Below are 18,222 nucleotides of genomic sequence, written 5' to 3' on the forward strand. Positions count from 1 at the left end.
GGGCCGGGGCTGGTGGGGGGGGGGACACGCAGGCGCAAACGTGAGAGAAGTGGGCTCGCCGCGCGCGTCCGAGAGTAGCGGACGTGCGCAGGCGCCGCGCCGCACGGGGCTCGAGGGCGGGGCCGGTCCCGTGGCGTCCACGCGCTCGGGTAGGCGGGACTAGGCGCGTGCTGGCCGCGCCGGCGCTGTTCGCCGGGTGTGACGCACAAATCGTGCGCCGCCAGCGCCGGTGGGCCTGGGGCTCGCGGGAGGGGAAGGAGGAGAAGGAGGAGGAGGAGGAGGAGGAGGAGGAGGAGGGGGAGGTGGTGGAGGTGGAGGCTGAAGCAGAGCAGGAGGCGGCCGCGGCGGGGCGGCTCGGCGGCGCGGCGCGCGGCCCAGGAGCGTTGGAATCCTGAATTGAGAGGGCTGTGCCTGAAGACAGCAGGAGTGGCGGGGCCGCCACCGTCGCCGAAGAGATGAGCCGGGAAGCTTGAGGCCGGAGACGCCCGCCCTCGGGCCCGTCCGCCCGGCTTCCCCGCTCCCGGTGAGGACGCCCCCTACCCTTCCCCCAGCTCTGCCGCGGCCTCTCCCAATTCGGGACCTCATTCCCACCTAACGGGGGCCCAGGAGGCCCTCGAAGGGGCTTCTTAAGGCCCTCGGGCGCCGAACTGTCCTGAGCCTGGAGGACCAAACCGGCGTGGGACGCATTCTGGCCCCCGGGAACGGAGCCGTAGAGGGGGCTGGGCCAGCCAGCTCACGCGGCTCAGTTCTGTCCCGGCGCCCTGATCGGGCCGCCTAAGCACCGATTGGGTTCTCTTTCAGTTTCCTTGAACATTCTTCCGTTTCCGTTAGATTTTACTCCGTGAGCCATAGCCCTGGGATCCCCATTCCCTCCTGAGACCTCCTGATTCGACCTGAGCATGCCCATCCCCTCCCCGCCCCAGCCCCCCATTCATTCCGAGGTGGTAGAGAACTCTGTTCCCACTCCAGACCACGGTTTCCTTGTGGAAGTTGTGTCCTCCTCGGTTGTCTCTGTATCACCTCAGGGTTCTCGGGCTGAGCCATGCCCCTCGTTAGGTGCTCAATTAGGATACTCTTGGTGGTCTTAAGTAGAGAAGTAGAGCCTGGAAATACTGGGTTTAAGCTGGGGATCTCAGAAATAAGCTTCCGGACGCTTGCTGCTTAGCCATAGTCTCCCTTGGTTCTGTCTGGCTGGGGGACGGATGATGACACGGACTCTAATGGGCCCCTCGTGGACCCTGTTAACCGAACAGATCAGCAGTCTGTAGGAGTTTCGCGGTTTTTTCCTCTCTCCTTAGATTGTTCGCATCTGATTCCAGTGATGGCGCGCTGAGGAAGAGAGGCAAGATCTTGGGGTTCAGGGTGTTTGGATCCTGACACTCTGACCATTGTTTTACAGGGCTACTGGAAGATGAAAGAGACTATACAAGGGACCGGGTCTTGGGGGCCTGAGCCTCCTGGACCTGGCATAGCCCCAGCTTACTCAAGTCCTAGGCGGGAGCGTGTGCGTTGGCCCCCACCCCCTAAACCCCGACTCAAATCAGGTGGAGGGTTTGGGCCAGATCCTGGGACAGGGACCACAGCGCCAGCCAGACGCCTCCCTGTCCCTCGGCCCTCTTTTGATGCCTCAGCTAGTGAAGAGGAAGAAGAAGAAGAGGAGGACGAGGATGAAGATGAGGAAGAGGAAGTGGCAGCTTGGAGGCTGCCCCCCAGATGGGGTCAGCTGGGAGCTTCCCAGCGGCCTCGCCCTCCCCGCCCTACTCATCGAAAAACCTGCTCCCAACGCCGCCGCCGAGCCATGAGAGCCTTCCGGATGCTGCTGTACTCGAAAAGCACCTCGCTGACATTCCACTGGAAGTTTTGGCGGCGCCACCGAGGCCGGCGGCGGAGCCTCGCACACCCCAAGAACCATCTTTCACCCCAGGACGGGGGTGCGACACCACAGGTGCCATCCCCCTGCTGTCGTTTTGACTCCCCACGGGGGCCACCTCCACCCCGGCTGGGTCTGCTAGGTGCTCTCATGGCTGAGGATGGGGTGAGAGGGTCTCCACCGATGTCCTCTGGGCCCCCAGTGGAGGAAGATGGATTACGGTGGACTCCAAAGTCTCCTCTGGACCCTGACTCTGGTAAGGTGGGAGTGGGTGGAGGGAGGGGCTGGGGAGGATCCGGAGCCTCTTGCGGTGGCGACACCTGGGCCTAAAGCTAGTGGGACGGCAGAGGGAGGGGGGTCCAGAAGAGCTGTGAAATGTCTTAAGCTCCACTTTGAGCAGGATCTAAGTCTGGGCAGATAGTCAAGGCTGGGATACAGCGTCCCCGAGTGGGTGTTCTGTGTAGGGATGAGAAAGGGAGGACGTGTGGTTCACTAAAGTCAAGACAGCCTTACACACTTGAAATCCCTCTTCATTTGCCTTTTCAGAATAAAGGGGCATGTCCATTTGCGAAGGGTGCCACTCTCCCAGTGGTGGCGTGGGATTTTTCTTAGTGGACCGTGCCACCTGTAGTGGGGGACACTCTCACTCAGAATGTTTCTTTCGGGGACGGGACTCAACCAAACAATTTCTGGCTGTGTTTTTACGAATCGCTGGAGTATTTATCGAACGTGTACAGGGCATCCTACTAGGCACCAGGTCCATAGTGGCGGTAAATATCTCCTAAGTTTAGATCTCGCTGAATCTTAGTCATCTTGCTTCTACCCTGCGAGTAGTACGTCTTCTTTTCTGTTCCTTTACAGCCTCAGACGTGCTCCTTTCACACTTGAGATTCCATTCCTTAGAGTTTGTATCTGTCGGTCCCATTTTAGTTCATTTTTGTCTTACGGCCTGGGTGCATCATTTGACCTTACCCCATTGTTCTTTGATCCAAGCGGCCTTCTCATCCCATTTCCCCTGTCCTGCAGGCCTCCTCTCCTGTACTCTTCCCAATGGCTTTGGGGGACCCCCCGGGCCAGAAGGGGAGCGGGGTCTGGCACCCCCTGATGCCAGCATCCTCATCAGCAATGTGTGCAGCATCGGGGACCATGTGGCCCAGGAGCTGTTTCAGGGCTCAGATCTGGGCGCTGCAGAAGAGGCAGAGCGGCCCGGGGAGAAAGCCGGCCAGCACAGCCCCCTGCGGGAGGAGCATGTGACCTGCGTGCAAAGTAAGGGACCCTAGAGGGCCCGGTCTCTTTATCCCAGCAAGCTCCTTAATCGGAGGTCTCACCCTCTCCTCTTTCCCTCCGCTCAGGCATCTTGGATGAATTCCTTCAAACTTACGGCAGCCTCATCCCCCTCAGCACGGACGAGGTAGTAGAGAAATTAGAGGACATTTTCCAGCAGGAGTTCTCTACACCTTCCAGGTGAGGCAGAAAAGTGGTGCTCTCAGAAGAGGGCTGGGACCTGAGGGTAGGAGAGAATGCTGCCGCCTTTTCTCCCATAGGGATGTGCTTGGGGAGGAGGAGGAACGTAGGACTGAAGGGGGGCAGTCTGAGGGCAGAGTGCCAAGCCCCTGTAAACTGACTGCTTTGGGGCGGGTCTTTACCTGAGGCCCTGAAATACTGCGTATACCTGATAGTCCTGTGCCTCTTTCTGCAGACTGGGCCTTTAGCAGGTCGTCAAAAGGACAAAGGACCTAAGAAAAGGTTTAGTTTTTGTTTGTTTGAAGTAGGCTCCGTGCTCAGTGTGGAACCCCGTGTGGGGCTTGAACTCAGGACCCTGAGAACAAGGTCTGAGCTGAGATCAAGAGTCAGACACTCAACCGGCGGGGCCACACAGGTGCCCCAGAAGGGATTAGTGTAGGTTGTTGCTCTGGGCAGTAGAAGGGACTTCCGTTTGCCCCAGCGCCCTGTCTCTTGTGTGACTCCACTCTCGGCCGCCTCAGGAAGGGCCTGGTGCTGCAGCTGATCCAGTCATACCAGCGGATGCCAGGCAACGCCATGGTGAGGGGCTTCCGGGTGGCCTACAAGCGGCACGTGCTGACCATGGATGACCTGGGCACCTTATATGGACAGAACTGGCTCAACGACCAGGTGAAGAGCCGTGGGGACATGGGCCCCAAAGGGGATTTAGGGAGCAGGGTGTTTGGGGCCCTCTTGGGGGAGCCCTATACCCATGCTGCACCCTGCATGGCATGCTACCTCCCGTCTTTTCCCCAGGTGATGAACATGTATGGAGACCTGGTCATGGACACGGTCCCGGAGAAGGTAGGCCTCGCCTGCCCCAGTAGAACGGCTGCGACTCTAAGCAGCCTTTTCAGTCCCTTTTACTGCTTTACCCGTGAAGACAATCTTTGTTTTTGGGGAGAGGTGGTAGAAGGCAGTGTGTTAAATTCAATTATGTAATTTTTTTTTTTTTTTTTTAGATTTTTTTGGGGGGGGGGGGGGGGAGAGGGAGAAAATCTCAAGGGGAATCCATGCTGCGCGTGGAGCCCAGCGAGGGAATCGCTCTCTTGACTCCCGAGGTCACGCCCGAGCTGAGACCAAGAGTTGGAAGCTTGAGCAACTGCGCCGCCATCGAGGCGCCCCTCAAATCTTTAACCTTGATCCTGAGCTTGCCTGTTCTTCTCCCCAGCGGGAGGTGGTTTTTCCTTGGGGCTAAATGCTAAGATAAGGCTGAAAAGGACTTGGTTTTTGACGTCCAGTGGATGGGAGTGGAGGTGGTTGAAACTGGCCCTTGGAGCCTTAATGAAATGGAGCAGCGCGGGCAAAGGAGACTGGGCAGGAGGGCCCGAGCTCTTCCAGCTCCAGCCGCTCTCTTGTATCCCTGGCACAGGTGCATTTCTTCAACAGTTTCTTCTACGATAAGCTCCGTACCAAGGGTTACGATGGAGTGAAAAGGTGGACCAAAAACGTGAGTTACCAGTTCACACCCACATGTGTAAAGCCTTGACTAGAGAGAAATAGGGTTCTGTTTTCTTTTTTTTTTCTTTTTGATTTTATTTATTTATTAGACAGAATCACAAGTAGTCAGAGAGGCAGGCAGAGAGAGAAGAGGAAGCAGGCTCCCCGAGGAGCAGAGAGCCCGATGTGGGGCTCGATCCCAGGACCCTGGGATCATGACCTGAGCTGAAGGCAGAGGCTTTAACCCGCTGAGCCACCCAGGTGCCCCAGGGTTCTGTTTTCTAGAACCCCTTCCTCAAGCCTGTTCACTCAGTCTTTTGAATACAAACAGTCTTGTCGCGGGTCCGGGAGTACTGATGAAGGCACAAGGATTCAGTATTAAATAAGGACAATTTCTTGCCTCTATGGAGTAAGAGTAAATAAGCAAGTAAAATTTCAGTTGGTGCTGGGTGCTATGATTAACGTACAGGGGTAACGCAGTAGCACAGGAGGTGGGTCCTTTAGATCGGGAGGTCTGGGAAGGCCTCTCTGCTGAGACTTGGGTGATGAGGGGGACGCCGTGTGCAGAGCTGGGGAAGAGCGGTCCAGGCAGAGGGAGCAGCAAGTACATGGGATGAGGGCGAGAAGGGGCATTGGAGGCACTGGGGGTGTCCTGTGTGGTTGGAGCATAGTGAGTGGAGGGAATAGGGGAAGACATTCGGTCAGAGTTGATTGCATAAGGATGGGGAAGCGGATCTTACTTTATGTGCCTCGAGAAGCCACTGAAAAATTTTAAGGAGGCCGGGAAATCCCTCACGTTTTGAACTCCCGTTTCGTGAAGATTGGAAGCGGGCAAGAGGAGAAGCGGACAGACTAGGAGGGGAGTACGGAAGTCCAGATGGGACACGTGAGCCAGAGGGCCAAGGGCAGAGATGGAAGTAGCTTTCTCTAGGACAGGTTTTGCAGTTAGAGCTGATAGTACTTTCTGACGGTTGGGCATGGAAATGAAGAAAAGCTAGGAATTGGGGAGGCCCGGGTTGGTAGTAGAAGTTACCGGAGAGAAGAATAGGAGGGAGCGCGTTTGGTGAGGGTAGGGGGGAGAAAAGAATTCCTTTCTCCCCTCCAGTTAGTTTCCCTGCCCTGCGGTTCAAAGGCCAGGAAATCTCTACAGGGAGGTGGCAGTACCCACTGGCTCTAGCATTCTTTAGTCCCCAGGTTCAGGGGCTTACAACTCTGTGAGCTGGCAGCCTGCTTCTCCCAGTAGAGGTGGGGTGATGCCCAATGTGAAGAACTTGGCCTTCTGCATTCTTGTGCTCAAATCCCACCTGGGTCCTTTTTCCTGTGACCTTCAGCAAGTTGCCTTCCTCTGCCGAGGTGCATTTATCTCGTTGTTTGGTTGATTGTTAACAACCCCCGTGGAGGATTGTGTGTTAACGGGCTGACCCTCCGCTGGAAAGCGTGCAGTTGTTAGTGTATTGTGGGTGTTAACTGATTGAACCCTCATGACACACAGAGGAGGTAGGTGCCGTTATTTTTAGCCTCTTAACGCATTAGAGAACAGAGGTATAGAGAGTTACTGCGTAGCTTGCCCATGGTCACAAGCTAGTGAATGGAGGAGCTGGGTGTAAGCCCTGGTGTCTGGCTCCAGAATCCTGAGCCTGGGATCATAGCTGCTCAGCTCTGGTACCTTTAAAGATTTTATTTGACAGAGAGATCACAAGTAGGCAGAGAGGCAGGCATAGAGGAGGAAGCAGGCTCCCCACCCAGTGGAGAGCCGATACAGGGCTCGATCCCAGGACCCTGAGATCACGACCTGAGCCAAAGGCAGAGGCTTCATCCACTGAGCCACCCAGGTGCCCCAACCCTGCTACCTTTAACGTGTGGAAAGTACCTGGCCATCCTGGGCTCTCCGGTGTGTTTACTGATAGGACCTCCTTCAACCTGCCTTCTTCCTCCCGCCAGAGTCCACACACGCTGAGCCCTGCCTTAGAGTGGAGGCGCCGGGCCTTGTGCTCGGCCACTTGGCTGCTTGCCTGCGCCTCCATTCCTCTCTAGAACCCTCATGGCAACAGGCAGGACTCCCGTGCTGTCTGACCTGACCTCCGGCACTGCCCCCCTTAGGTGGACATCTTCAATAAGGAGCTCCTGCTAATCCCCATCCACCTGGAGGTGCACTGGTCCCTCATCTCTGTTGACGTGAGGCGGCGCACCATCACGTATTTCGACTCGCAGCGCACCCTAAACCGCCGCTGCCCTAAGGTTTGAGAGGGAAGGGGGACAGATGGGAAGAACGTGGGGAGGAGATCCAGTGGCAAGGCATTCCGGGCAGAAGGGCAGGCTTGGGGCCTGGGACTGTCATACCCTAGGTTCAGTTGGGAAACATAGGGCATCACTTTCTCCTTTTTTCTGTCTCTGCAGCATATTGCCAAGTACCTACAGGCAGAGGCAGTGAAGAAAGACCGGCTGGATTTCCACCAGGGTTGGAAAGGTTATTTCAAAATGGTAAGTGTCTGAAGGGCGCGTGGTACGGGGTCGTGAGAGAGGGGTGATAGGAAACAGAGTTGAAGCCACATGCCTAGGAGCCTTCTTTTTATTCTCTAGAATGTGGCCAGGCAGAATAATGACAGTGACTGCGGTGCCTTTGTGTTACAGGTAAGTAGGCCGCAGCTGGGCTGACAGTTGGGGAAGGAGGTGGGGAGGCCCTCTGGCCCCCGCGATCTGGCTCTCAGGCACTTAAGGAGCAGGGACTAACCTTGTGTGTTAGAATGCAGAGATGCAGACATCGTTGGGGTTCTCGTAGCTTCCCCATCCCATGTTGGGACTGGGTCTCTTGGTCCTTGCTCTCTGGCTCTCATGTAGTTGTCTCCCAGCTTCCAGTGCTCGAACAGGCTTAGAGTCAGGCTTCTCTTGTCTGTGAAAGGTGGAAGTTCTTGGATAGGCCCAGGGAGCTGGATCTGGCTCCGGGAAGCACGGAGCCCAGGTCCTGGCTTGGGGGGGGCTGCCCAGCGGGCGGTTCTCACGGCCTGCTTTGTTAACACCCAGTACTGCAAGCACCTGGCCCTGTCTCAGCCATTCAGCTTCACCCAGCAGGACATGCCCAAACTTCGCCGGCAAATCTACAAGGAGCTGTGTCACTGCAAACTCACTGTGTGAGCCTCGTTATCCCAGGCCTCAAGCCCATTGGTCAATGGGCATGGGGACGTGGGGGACCCTTCCTTCCCGAGAAACTCCAGTTCCTCTCTTGCCTCTCCCCCTCCCAGTTCCCTATGGTTTTTCATATTTAAATGTTTTAATTGATTTCTGTATTTTTTTTTTCTTTGAGAGAATACTTGTTATTTCTGATGTTCAGGGGGTGGCCATGGAACAGCCTCTTCTCCCTCTGCCAGGGAGGAGTTTGGCCTTGTGGCCTGGGTGGGGCGGTCATCCCCCTTCCGTGTGCAGGGGCGGGGGCAGGAAAATCTGTGCTGGGGTGGTGGGCGGGCAAAGGGAGTATGCCTGCCAGATCTTCAAACTTTGTTTTATACGTATATATAAACGCCACGGTCCTGCTCTGCTCAATAAAGGATCCTTTGGAGATGCGTCGTGCTGGTCTTTCTTCTGGCAGGCTCGGGTTCGGCAGGCTCTGTTAGCCACCGCTCGGGGGTGCTGAGACCCCGCGGGCCTGCCTTCCGTCGCGGCCTCGGGCAGAGACGAAGCCCCCCGGCGGGGAGGCCGGGGCTGCAGGGGGCCGCGCGCGAACGCAGGGATGGGGGAGCTTCGCGGCAGCACCCCCAGGCGCTCGGGGGCTCCCCCTCCCCGCCCGGGGCCGGCAGCGCGCCTCCGGTTTCCACCGTCCCCCGCACACTCGCAGCGGCTCGGGGCGGGGTCCGGGCTACCTTTGCGGCAGGAGACGACAAACTAAACCGTGGGTCCGGCGCGCGTCTGCAGCAGAGGCGAAGGGAAGCGGCGGTCTCGGGAGCCCGGAAGTCCCCGGAGGCTGAAGCCTCGCCCCTCGCGCGCGATAGGGCCGGCCAGGCCACATGACCCGGGCGCTCTCGCCTCCGCACGTGTAGGGGCGCTGGGCCCCAAGATGGCTGCCAGGCCTCGAGGCCTGACTCCCGTATGTCACTTCCGCGCCGGCGAGAAAGGCGGGCCCCGCAGCCAATGGGGCTGTGGGGCGGGGCCTCGCCTGGATAGGCGTTCAGGTTGTCCAATGGTGGTGGCGTGCCGGAGAGCCTGCGAGCTGACGTCACGCTGAGTCGCGGAGCGCCGGCAGGCGGGGCCGAGGCGGCCAAGCCAATGCGATGGCTGGGGCGGGGTCGGGCGCTCTATAAGTTGTCGATAGGCGGGCACTCCGCCCTAGTTTCTAAGGATCATGTCTGCGAGTCAGGATTCCCGGTAAGAAGCCCTTTTGCAAAAGGTCGGGGCTGCTCGCGCTGCCGCTCCCTTCCGAGGGCCCCGCGGGGTGGGGGGTGGGGGGCAGCCGAGCCCCACCGCCCCGGGCCTCCAAAACCCCCCACCCCCCCGCCCCGGGGTTACGCGGGACAGCCACGCCGGGAGTCCCGGTCCCGGGGGTCTAGGGGGCAGGGCCGGGGCCTGGCCGGCGAGCGGGGACGGCCCGGCATGCGAGGCACGCCGGGAGGCCGATCCCCCCACCCCATCCCCCCGACGCGGCGCGGCGCGCGAGGCTCCGGCGTCCGAGCGACAGGCGGGGTCGCGACCCGGCGTGGGGGACGGCGGCGGCGGCGGCCGCCAGCGCGCGTGGCCCGGGCCGGCGGGTTCGGACGCCTCTCCGGCAGAGGGAGGGCTCGCGCGCGCTCGGGTTTCCGGGGGGCTCCGACGGGACCACTCGCCGGAGCGAGGGGCGCCCGGGTGCTCCGAGCCGGGCGCTCGGTCGCGCGGAGAGCCGGGGCGGAGGAAGCCGGCCGTTCAGTGTGCTGGTTTTCTTGACGGCCAGGACCGAGCCTGACCCCGAGGAGCGGCCGCGTGAGGCACCGGGAGCCTACCCGGCGCCGGGCGGGCGGGTCCATTTTGCCGCACAAGCCGGGCAATTGGCAAACTGCGGATGGGCAGGTCCACTTTCCTTCAGGGGTGAGCGGCCTGAGGTATGGGAGGGCGACGCCATTTCGCGACGGGGGTGGGCGGGCTGTGGATTGTTCGTGGCGGGGGGAGACGCCGCCGGGTGGTCGAGGGAGCGAGCACATGGCGGCCCGAGGGGCTCCCCTCCCCCAGCCCGCTTGGCTTCTGAGTGTTGTGCAATCTCCCCCTTCGCTAGCTCGGCTGGGGCTCATTGTGCGCGAGGCCGCCACCGCCCGCGGCCTCCCACATCCGGGCACCGCGGGGGGGGGGGGCCGGGCTGGAGGGGGGGGGGGGGGGCGCGGGCGGGGGGACGGGGGGGGGGAAGGGGATGTCCTCCCCTCGCAGCCGGGAGGCGAGGGGCGGGACTTCCGGCGCGCGGGGGCCGCGGGGCGGGGGGGGGGTGGGAGGCGCACGCGCTCCGGCTCGGGCTCGGAGCGACCCGGCCCGGGACACGTGGGCCCGGGAGCGCGGCGGCGTTCTGACTCGGTGGAGGAAGGACTGTGTCCCCGGGGAGCTGGCGGGGTCGGCGCGGGAGTGGAGGCCGACGGCGTGGTGCGGGCCAGCCGGCCGCGGGGAGGGTTTCTCAGCGTCTCAGTGGGCTTCTGTTTTCCGCCAACAGATCCAGAGACAATGGCCCCGATGGAATGGAGCCCGAAGGCGTCATCGAGGTAAGCTTGGGACTCCTGCGCCCTTGTCCGTTTCTGGGAAAGACGATCTCCACCGGTGTCCTCTGGTCTCGGGAGCGCCGTTGTCCCCTGCCCGAGTAGATCTGCCCCGCCCCCACCCCAGTCCTGATTCCTTTCCGGGGATTTGTTCCAAGTATCTGTGTCTTGGAGCGCGTATAGCAGTCCGTTCGGTTTGAGTCCTGTCTTCTGCATGGTCTGCTCTCTGGTTTACCAGCGGCCTGGCGCCGTCCGGGGATTTCCCGGGCCTTGAGTCCGGGACCCACCTGGCCTCCCTGGCGGGAGGAGAGACGGGGCCTATGGCACTCTCAGTGAGGATGAGGACTGCTCCTCCACACTGGAATACCACGTGGTCTCCTGCCACTGGAAACACTCTGTCCCACAGAGCAACTGGAATGAGATCGTTGACAGCTTTGATGACATGAATCTCTCCGAGTCCCTTCTTCGTGGCATCTACGCCTATGGTTTCGAGAAGCCTTCTGCCATCCAGCAGCGAGCCATTCTTCCTTGTATCAAGGGTGAGTGCGCTCGGCCCCAGCACAGGTTCTGGACTGTCCCTGACCTGGGTAGAGCGGCACCTGGTTGGTGGTGCTTGTCTCATATCAGTTAGGGACAGAGCAACTCCTTGTTCATCCCAGCTCGGCTTTTGGTCTGTGCCCATGTCTGGTTCATGCCCTGGACACACGGATTGCCGGTGTGATCTCAGTAAGGTGGTGTTTTAGGCAACTCGTGACTGTTCGTACCTGTGTTTCTACGCCCAGCTCGGTGCGGTATTGAGGGAGTTAGTGATTTGGTCTAGTTCACACTGTTGCACGTGAGCTCTGCACAGCGCCAGGGTGAAGTCTGAAGCACTTGACGCTCGCCCCACAGCTCTGTGGGGTGCTCGCTGGTGGAGCAGAGCCCTGAAAGGTCTGATCCTGAGATATGCGCTCATGTCCGATTCCTGCTGCTCTGTTTAGGTTATGATGTGATCGCTCAAGCCCAATCTGGGACTGGGAAAACAGCCACTTTCGCCATATCGATTCTGCAACAGATTGAATTAGATTTAAAGGCCACACAGGCCTTGGTCCTGGCGCCCACTAGAGAGCTGGCTCAGCAGGTGAGCATGTCGCTTCTTCCCTCTTCCCCTGAGGGGCTCCTTTAGGAATGATCCGCATCATCAGAAAACGGGGAGAGGTGTGCTCCCCGCAGATCACCGTTCATCAGAAGTGAAGCACGGGCTGGGGGGACAGCTAGAGGGGCCAGCGCGTGAGGTGAGGAAATAAACCAGAGCTCCGGGAAATCTGGAGGCTCTTGGGGTTAATTATAAGCCCTCTCTTGCCCAAACACAATAAGCATTATTTTCTCCACCCATTTCCTGAGTCAAACAAAAAGGTGGAGCCTGGCTGGCTAGGCAGGTTTGGTGTTTGTTTGATGAACAGAGCCCCTGGCGATGGGCAGAGAGACACCTCGTCAGTGGTGATGTGCTCCTAGCAGCTGGGGGCAGAGCGCACGCACTGCCCTTTGTTCATCCTAGCTTGATGCCTGCGTTGGTGGCCAGAGCTGTTTCATGCCTGGGGCACATAAAACCCTTGTGGTAGACTGTTTTCCCGGCTCTTGGAGGAGGGAGGGTCAGAAACGGTAATCTCTTCACTAGAAAAGTTGCGTGGAGAAGTCAGGGTGATTCTGTGCTGACTGAACAAAGGTAAGGTACTGCAGGCTAGGGAGAGTTCTAGAAGAGCTCTAGAAAGACCTTATGTGTGCAGAAGATACTTTTCTAGAAATTGCACATACCCCCAGCACAGGTCGTGCGGCCAGAGTGCGCTAGGATGCCGGTGGACGGCCTGTTCCTGAGACCGGTGGCTACGAGACCTGACGAAATGGGTTGCTGGTGGCCTAGGAAGGGGGTTACTGTGAACCCTTGTGTTCGTAGGAGCCAGACGCAGCTCACACCCTGAGCCTGCCACTTAATGCGCGTGATCTTAAAAGAAGCATCTGCCCGTTCCTTGTCTGAGCAGTGAGTTCAATGGCACCCCGTCTGGGTTGGAGAGCAAGCGTCTCGTCCCGATCCTCTCCGATGGGGCCTCGCTCTGGCGCGGCTCACATACGGGCATTTGTCTCCGGGTCTAGATACAGAAGGTAGTCATGGCGCTGGGAGACTACATGGGCGCCTCCTGCCACGCCTGCATCGGGGGGACCAATGTGCGCGCCGAGGTCCAGAAGCTGCAGATGGAGGCACCGCACATCATCGTGGGCACCCCGGGCCGGGTGTTCGACATGCTGAACCGCAGATACCTGTGTGAGTCCTGTCCCCCATCCCCAGCCCCCCACGCCGGGCTGCGCTGCTCTGTGATGAGCCCATGCGTGTCATCTGAGCCCGCTTCCCGTCCTGAGCCTGGGGGAGCGTTCTGCTTCTCGGGGCTGCCAGCTGGCTGAGCGGGTTGCAGGCGGAGGATCAGCCTTCCATCTTCTGAGAGCAGTGCTCTTGTCCCTTCCCTGTTCCTCATCGGGAAATCAAAGTCTCCTGTCATCCCCTCATTCTGGTCTGCTGGTGTCTTCTCTCGCTAGCTCCCAAGTACATCAAGATGTTCGTCCTGGACGAAGCTGACGAGATGCTGAGCCGCGGCTTCAAGGACCAGATCTACGACATATTCCAGAAACTCAACAGCAACACCCAGGTGAGCAGCCGCTGCCCGAGCTCCTGCCGCAAAGGCGAGGCTGCCTTTGTGCGATGTGTGCTTGGGGTGACAGCAGGGGTGCCATCGAGAACGCTGGGGTCTCCCCTTCAGCCGTTCTGGGCACCGGCTTCCTTTGCAGGTGGTCCACGGGAAGGGGGGGCGAGTGTTGTGAAGGCCCCCCACCCCGAGGCTGCCGTTTTGTGTTAGGTGGTTTTGCTGTCTGCCACGATGCCTTCCGACGTGCTCGAAGTGACCAAGAAGTTCATGAGGGACCCCATCCGGATCCTGGTCAAGAAGGAGGAGCTGACCCTGGAGGGCATCCGCCAGTTCTACATCAACGTGGAGCGAGAGGTGGGGCCCAGCGCAGGAGGCGGGCCGGCGGGGCTTGGTTGGGTATAGCCCCTGACGGGTCTCCCCTCCCCCACCCAGGAGTGGAAGCTGGACACACTGTGCGACTTGTACGAGACCCTGACCATCACACAGGCGGTCATATTCATCAACACCCGGAGGAAGGTGGACTGGCTCACCGAGAAGATGCACGCCCGGGACTTCACCGTGTCCGCCATGGTACGTGCCCCTGGCATGTCCGCGGGCCTTACAGGTACCTGCTCCCCTGCGCCCGCGGGCCCGTGACACGCATCCTCCTCTCTGTTCCTGCTCTAGCACGGAGACATGGACCAAAAGGAACGAGACGTTATCATGAGGGAGTTCCGCTCGGGCTCCAGCAGAGTGCTGATCACCACTGACCTGCTGGTGAGTGGGGGGCGGCCGCCAGGCGGGGAGGAAAAAGGGAAAGTCCAAGCTGATTCCCTCTCCAGGGGGCCCGCTCATGCCTCTCTTCCGGAAAGTAGCAACTTGGAAGACGATCTGGCGTGCTTGAGGCTGCTCGGGAACAGGGCACGTCTGTTCCTTTGCCTGCCTTTGGCCGCCTACACTCACTCCAGTTCCTCCAGCTTGATTGTGTCGCGCTCGTGCTGACACGTCCTCTCCCCTGACCTAGGCCAGAGGCATCGATGTGCAGCAGGTTTCTTTAGTCATCAACTATGACCTTCCCACCAACAGGGAAAACTACATCCACAGGTAAGCGTAGATCTGGAATGTTCCTGCAGCTTGCCTTGAGCTAAAGTTCTTTCCTCTTCCCGTTCCGTCATTCATCCATCCTCACCCTGAGATGTCCTTGTTTCCCACCAGAATCGGTCGTGGGGGACGATTTGGCCGTAAGGGTGTGGCTATTAACATGGTGACAGAAGAAGACAAGAGGACTCTGCGAGACATCGAGACCTTCTACAACACCTCCATCGAGGAGATGCCCCTCAATGTCGCTGACCTCATCTGAGGGGTTGTCCTGCTACTAGGCCCCCCAGGGTTCAATCTGGGGGGCTGAAGAGCGGCAGGAGGGGGGAGGGAAGGGAGCCAAGGGATGGACATCTTGTCATTTTTTTTTCCTTTTTTTTTTTTTTCTTTGAATAAATGTCACTTTTTGAGGCAAAAGAAGGAACCGTGAACATTTTAGATCCCCTTTTCTTTGGGGCAGGCTCTTGCTCCAGGCGCCGTCTCTTCTCCCAAAAACACTAATCTGTCCGTAACCTAGTCAACCTCCAAACCCCAGAGGCTCTCCCCCACCCCAGCTGAACGCCTCAGGATCCAAGGGGCCACAGTGTCACTCAGCCTCATTTGCTGGACCAAATCTGGAGAATCTCTGAGTTCAGGGACTCGGGATTGTCCCCAGGTGGGGGGAGCAGGGGAGGAAAAATGGTAGCCATTTTTACATTGTTTTGTATAGTATTTATTGATTCAGGAAACAAAACACAAAATTCTGAATAAAATGACTTGCAAACTGCCTGTTTGGGCTTCTCATTTCTTGCCTCCCCTTCCTTCCCACCTGTTACTGGCACATCTCTGGCTGTGCCCCTCACCTCCCAGCGAGTAGTCATTACCCTTCCAAATTATCCTCGGATTGCCTTTTTTCCCCACCTCCCTTCTGACCAGAAAGTGGTCCCATTCACTGGATGGGACACTGCTCTGTAACGGGCTGGACGCCAGGCACCCGCAGCATCACAAGTGCCTCACGTGTCTCAGCCAAGAGGAAGTGACAGAATAGAAACCTTTCCCGGGGCCCCTGGGTGGCTCAGTGGGTTAAGCCTCAGCCTTCTGGCTTTCTGCTTGGCAGGGGGGGCGGCTCTACCCTGCCCGGCCTACTTGTTATCTGTCAAAATCCCCCCCCCCCCCCAAAATTTTACCTTTAACCAAACCCCTTGGCTTACATACCCCATTTCTGGGGAACATTGGGGTATGTGTCCCCACGGGTTTTGTAATCCCTTGGGACCTCTGGCAGACTTGGATACATTGTTCCCTGAGGAACAGCTGCCTCCAGACTCCCATCTATGTGTGAACTTTTGAAGGCTGGTGGCACCCACTTGGGAAGCCAGGGCAACCCCCCTCACTCAATGACAAAGGTCAGTGACTCAGGGATCGGTGGCTGGGGCTGAGGTACTTGAGTCAGGCTGGGGTGTGGACCGCCGGAGTTACAGGAAGTCAAAATCCTAATTCCTCCTTCTCCAAACGGAGGCAGAGGGCTAGGGTTGAGCAAGCAGCGGGTGCAGACAAACCCAACCCGGACTGCCAGGGTGAGGCCCGTCGGTCATGAGGCTCGCTGTGCTCTTCTTGGGGGCCTTGGGGCTGCTGGCAGGTAAGGAGAGGCCCAAGGGGAGGAGGCCCCGGGAGGGGCATGCCCGAGGGCTGCTGACCAGTCTTCCTCTGCTGAAAGCCCAGGGGACGGGGAACGACTGTCCTCATAAGAAGTCGGCCACTCTGCTGCCGTCCTTCACGGTGACCCCGATGGCCACAGAAAGCACAGCAAGCCCTGGGACCACGAGCCACAGAACCACCACGGCAAGCGCCACCAGCCAAGAACCCACGACAGCCACTCACAAGCCCCCGACCACCCCCAGCCATGGAAACACCACAGTTCACCCAACGACAAGCAACAGCACCACCGCCAACCCCAACACCTCCACCAGCTCCCCCCACCCAGGGCCACCGCCCCCTCCGCCCCCACCGCCCAGTCCCAGCCCGGGGCCCCAGGAGGCCATAGGAGACTACACTTGGACCAATGGCTCCCAGCCCTGCGTCCGGCTCCAAGCCCAGATTCAAATTGGAGTCATGTACCCAACCCAGGGCGGAGGAGAGGTAACGCCAAGAGACGGCGGAGGACCAGAGGGGCAGGGGTGCAAGGCCCCCGGCTGCGGGGCAGAAGGGGACACGTGGGGTGGGCATGCAGAGGGTGAGGAGCCTTGGACGGCACAACCGTGTTCTCACAGCACGCTCATCTTAACTTCTGCAGGCCTGGGGCATCTCGGTCCTGAACCCCAATAAGACCAAACCAGAGGGGCGCTGTGAGGGCGCCCACCCCCGTCTGCTGCTCTCGTTCCCCTCTGGACAGCTCAGCTTCGGATTCGAGCAGGTACCTGGCCCTCATCCCTGCCCCCATGAGCCCTCCTCCCACCCAGCACTCGCTGCGCTCCTGACTCGGGGCCGAGGCTGCCGCTGTCCCTGGCCGCCCTGAGCCTTCCCGGTCACCTCCCCAGGACCCACGGCAGGGCGCGGTCTACCTGAGCTCCGTGGCTCTGGAGTACAACGTGTCCTTTCCTCGGGCAGCGCGTGAGTAACCCGCCCCCTCGCCGCGGGCCCTGGACGTCCGGGCTCCTGAAGGGACAGCAGCCGGGGACGGGGACAGAGAGCTGACCCTTCCTCGCTCTTCCAGAATGGACCTTCTTGGGTCAGAATTCATCCCTTCGGGCTCTCCAAGCGCCCCTGGGCCAGAGTTTCAGCTGCAGAAACGCGAGTGTCACCCTGGCACCGTCTCTGCGCCTTGACCTGCTCGGGCTGAAGCTTCAGGCTGCTCGGCTGCCTCCCTCGGGGGCCTTTGGGCCAAGTAAGACCCCTCCTCCCCCCCTCGGACAGCCCCCCTGCCCTGGGCCCAGAACCTTCCTTCTTACACTGTGAACTTCCCTTCCTCTCTCAGGCCTGCCGTGGCTCTAAGGCAACCGTCCTACTTCCTCTGCAAGACTCTGGCCGCCTCCCCTTTTGTTTAGGGCCCAGAGTCTTCTAGGGGAGCTCCGCACCAGCCTCCCACTTGCCAGCGTGCCCCCCGAGGCCTCCTCCCTCCTGGGCCTGGCCTCCACGTGATTCCTGCCCACCCTCCCTCTCTGCCAGGTTTCTCCTGTCCCAGCGACCAGTTCAACCTGCTGCCCGTTATCATCGGCTTGGTGGCGCTCGGCCTCCTTGCCCTGGTGCTGGTTACATTCTGCGTGGTTCGGAGACGCCCACCCTCCTACCAGGCCCTCTGAGGATCTGTCCCAACACCAGAGGACACCACGGGGCCCGCGGTTCTCCCCACTCAACCGACTCAGAAACAAAAGTTGTCTTCCCTCTCCGCCTTCACGGTCACCAACAAGAGCAGAGCTAATGCCACATGGAGGGATGGAGGAGAAAGATGTTTGTTAGATGTGACCTGTTTTTCCTCTCCCAGCCCCCGAATAATAAAACCTGCTCGAACCTCTGCCCTCGGTTTCCCCTTTCTTATCAGGATTAAAGGCCGCTGAGGGTCGCTCACACGCCTTTCTGCGCCGTCCAGGACTGAGGCTCAGCCAGCCAGACCGTCAGGTCACAAGTGACCACGTGCCCTCATGGGTTCACAGCAGGTGTTGCATCCGCCTTGCCCCCCCTTCTCCTCTCTCCGGGGCCTCTGGCTGCTCCAGCGCCCCCTGCCCTCCAAACCAGTTTTGCAGTCACAGGTGAACCAATGAGCGTGGGTGGGAAGGTCACACCTGGGTCATTTCCTTTCCAAGGGCTGTGTGGGATCTCCTTAGCAACAAGAAAGCTCTGCGCTGCCCGCAGCCGTCGGGGGAGGGTTGCACACGCCGATCAAACCCTCCTGCACCAGGGATGCTCCTATCCCAGCTGCGGCAGCAGTGGGTACTCTGACCTCCACCCACAATCACCCTCGGTGTTCCCCCAGTAACAGAATACC

At 59.5% G+C, this 18,222-nt stretch overlaps 3 protein-coding genes across 4 annotated transcripts; all 3 read left to right on the plus strand.

Moving 5' to 3' along the window:
• The first annotated feature begins 276 nt into the window (after positions 1–276).
• Positions 277–8,366, plus strand: LOC111161161 (SUMO1/sentrin/SMT3 specific peptidase 3). Its single transcript, XM_022524696.1, has 11 exons — positions 277–523; positions 1,400–2,126; positions 2,897–3,136; positions 3,223–3,334; positions 3,856–4,003; positions 4,130–4,177; positions 4,746–4,823; positions 6,914–7,051; positions 7,211–7,294; positions 7,394–7,444; positions 7,835–8,366. The coding sequence occupies exons 2-11, from the start codon at positions 1,412–1,414 to the stop codon at positions 7,943–7,945; spliced, it is 1,725 nt and encodes a 574-aa protein (XP_022380404.1). The 5' UTR covers positions 277–523; positions 1,400–1,411; the 3' UTR covers positions 7,946–8,366.
• A 720-nt stretch (positions 8,367–9,086) lies between these two features.
• On the plus strand, positions 9,087–15,031 carry LOC111161114 (eukaryotic translation initiation factor 4A1). The gene is made up of 11 exons (XM_022524602.1): positions 9,087–9,169; positions 10,470–10,518; positions 10,919–11,051; positions 11,493–11,632; positions 12,643–12,811; positions 13,081–13,190; positions 13,398–13,541; positions 13,620–13,757; positions 13,854–13,943; positions 14,191–14,270; positions 14,382–15,031. The coding sequence occupies exons 1-11, from the start codon at positions 9,147–9,149 to the stop codon at positions 14,524–14,526; spliced, it is 1,221 nt and encodes a 406-aa protein (XP_022380310.1). The 5' UTR covers positions 9,087–9,146; the 3' UTR covers positions 14,527–15,031.
• A 68-nt stretch (positions 15,032–15,099) lies between these two features.
• On the plus strand, positions 15,100–17,754 carry LOC111161115 (CD68 molecule). Of its 2 annotated transcripts, XM_022524604.1 has the most exons (6): positions 15,100–15,879; positions 15,958–16,379; positions 16,534–16,653; positions 16,778–16,850; positions 16,954–17,124; positions 17,406–17,754. In XM_022524604.1, exons 1-6 carry the CDS (start codon positions 15,834–15,836, stop codon positions 17,537–17,539), a joined length of 966 nt encoding a protein of 321 aa, XP_022380312.1. In that variant the 5' UTR covers positions 15,100–15,833; the 3' UTR covers positions 17,540–17,754. The 2 variants fall into 2 exon arrangements, with proteins under 2 accessions (XP_022380312.1, XP_022380311.1); XM_022524603.1 differs by having other exon boundaries at positions 15,100–16,379.
• Positions 17,755–18,222: the final 468 nt, after the last annotated feature.

This window comes from Enhydra lutris, unplaced genomic scaffold (genome assembly GCF_002288905.1).
Source record: "Enhydra lutris kenyoni isolate GAN:26980312 unplaced genomic scaffold, ASM228890v2 scaffoldscaffold82, whole genome shotgun sequence".
In the NCBI taxonomy this organism is placed as follows: Eukaryota; Metazoa; Chordata; class Mammalia; order Carnivora; family Mustelidae; genus Enhydra; species Enhydra lutris.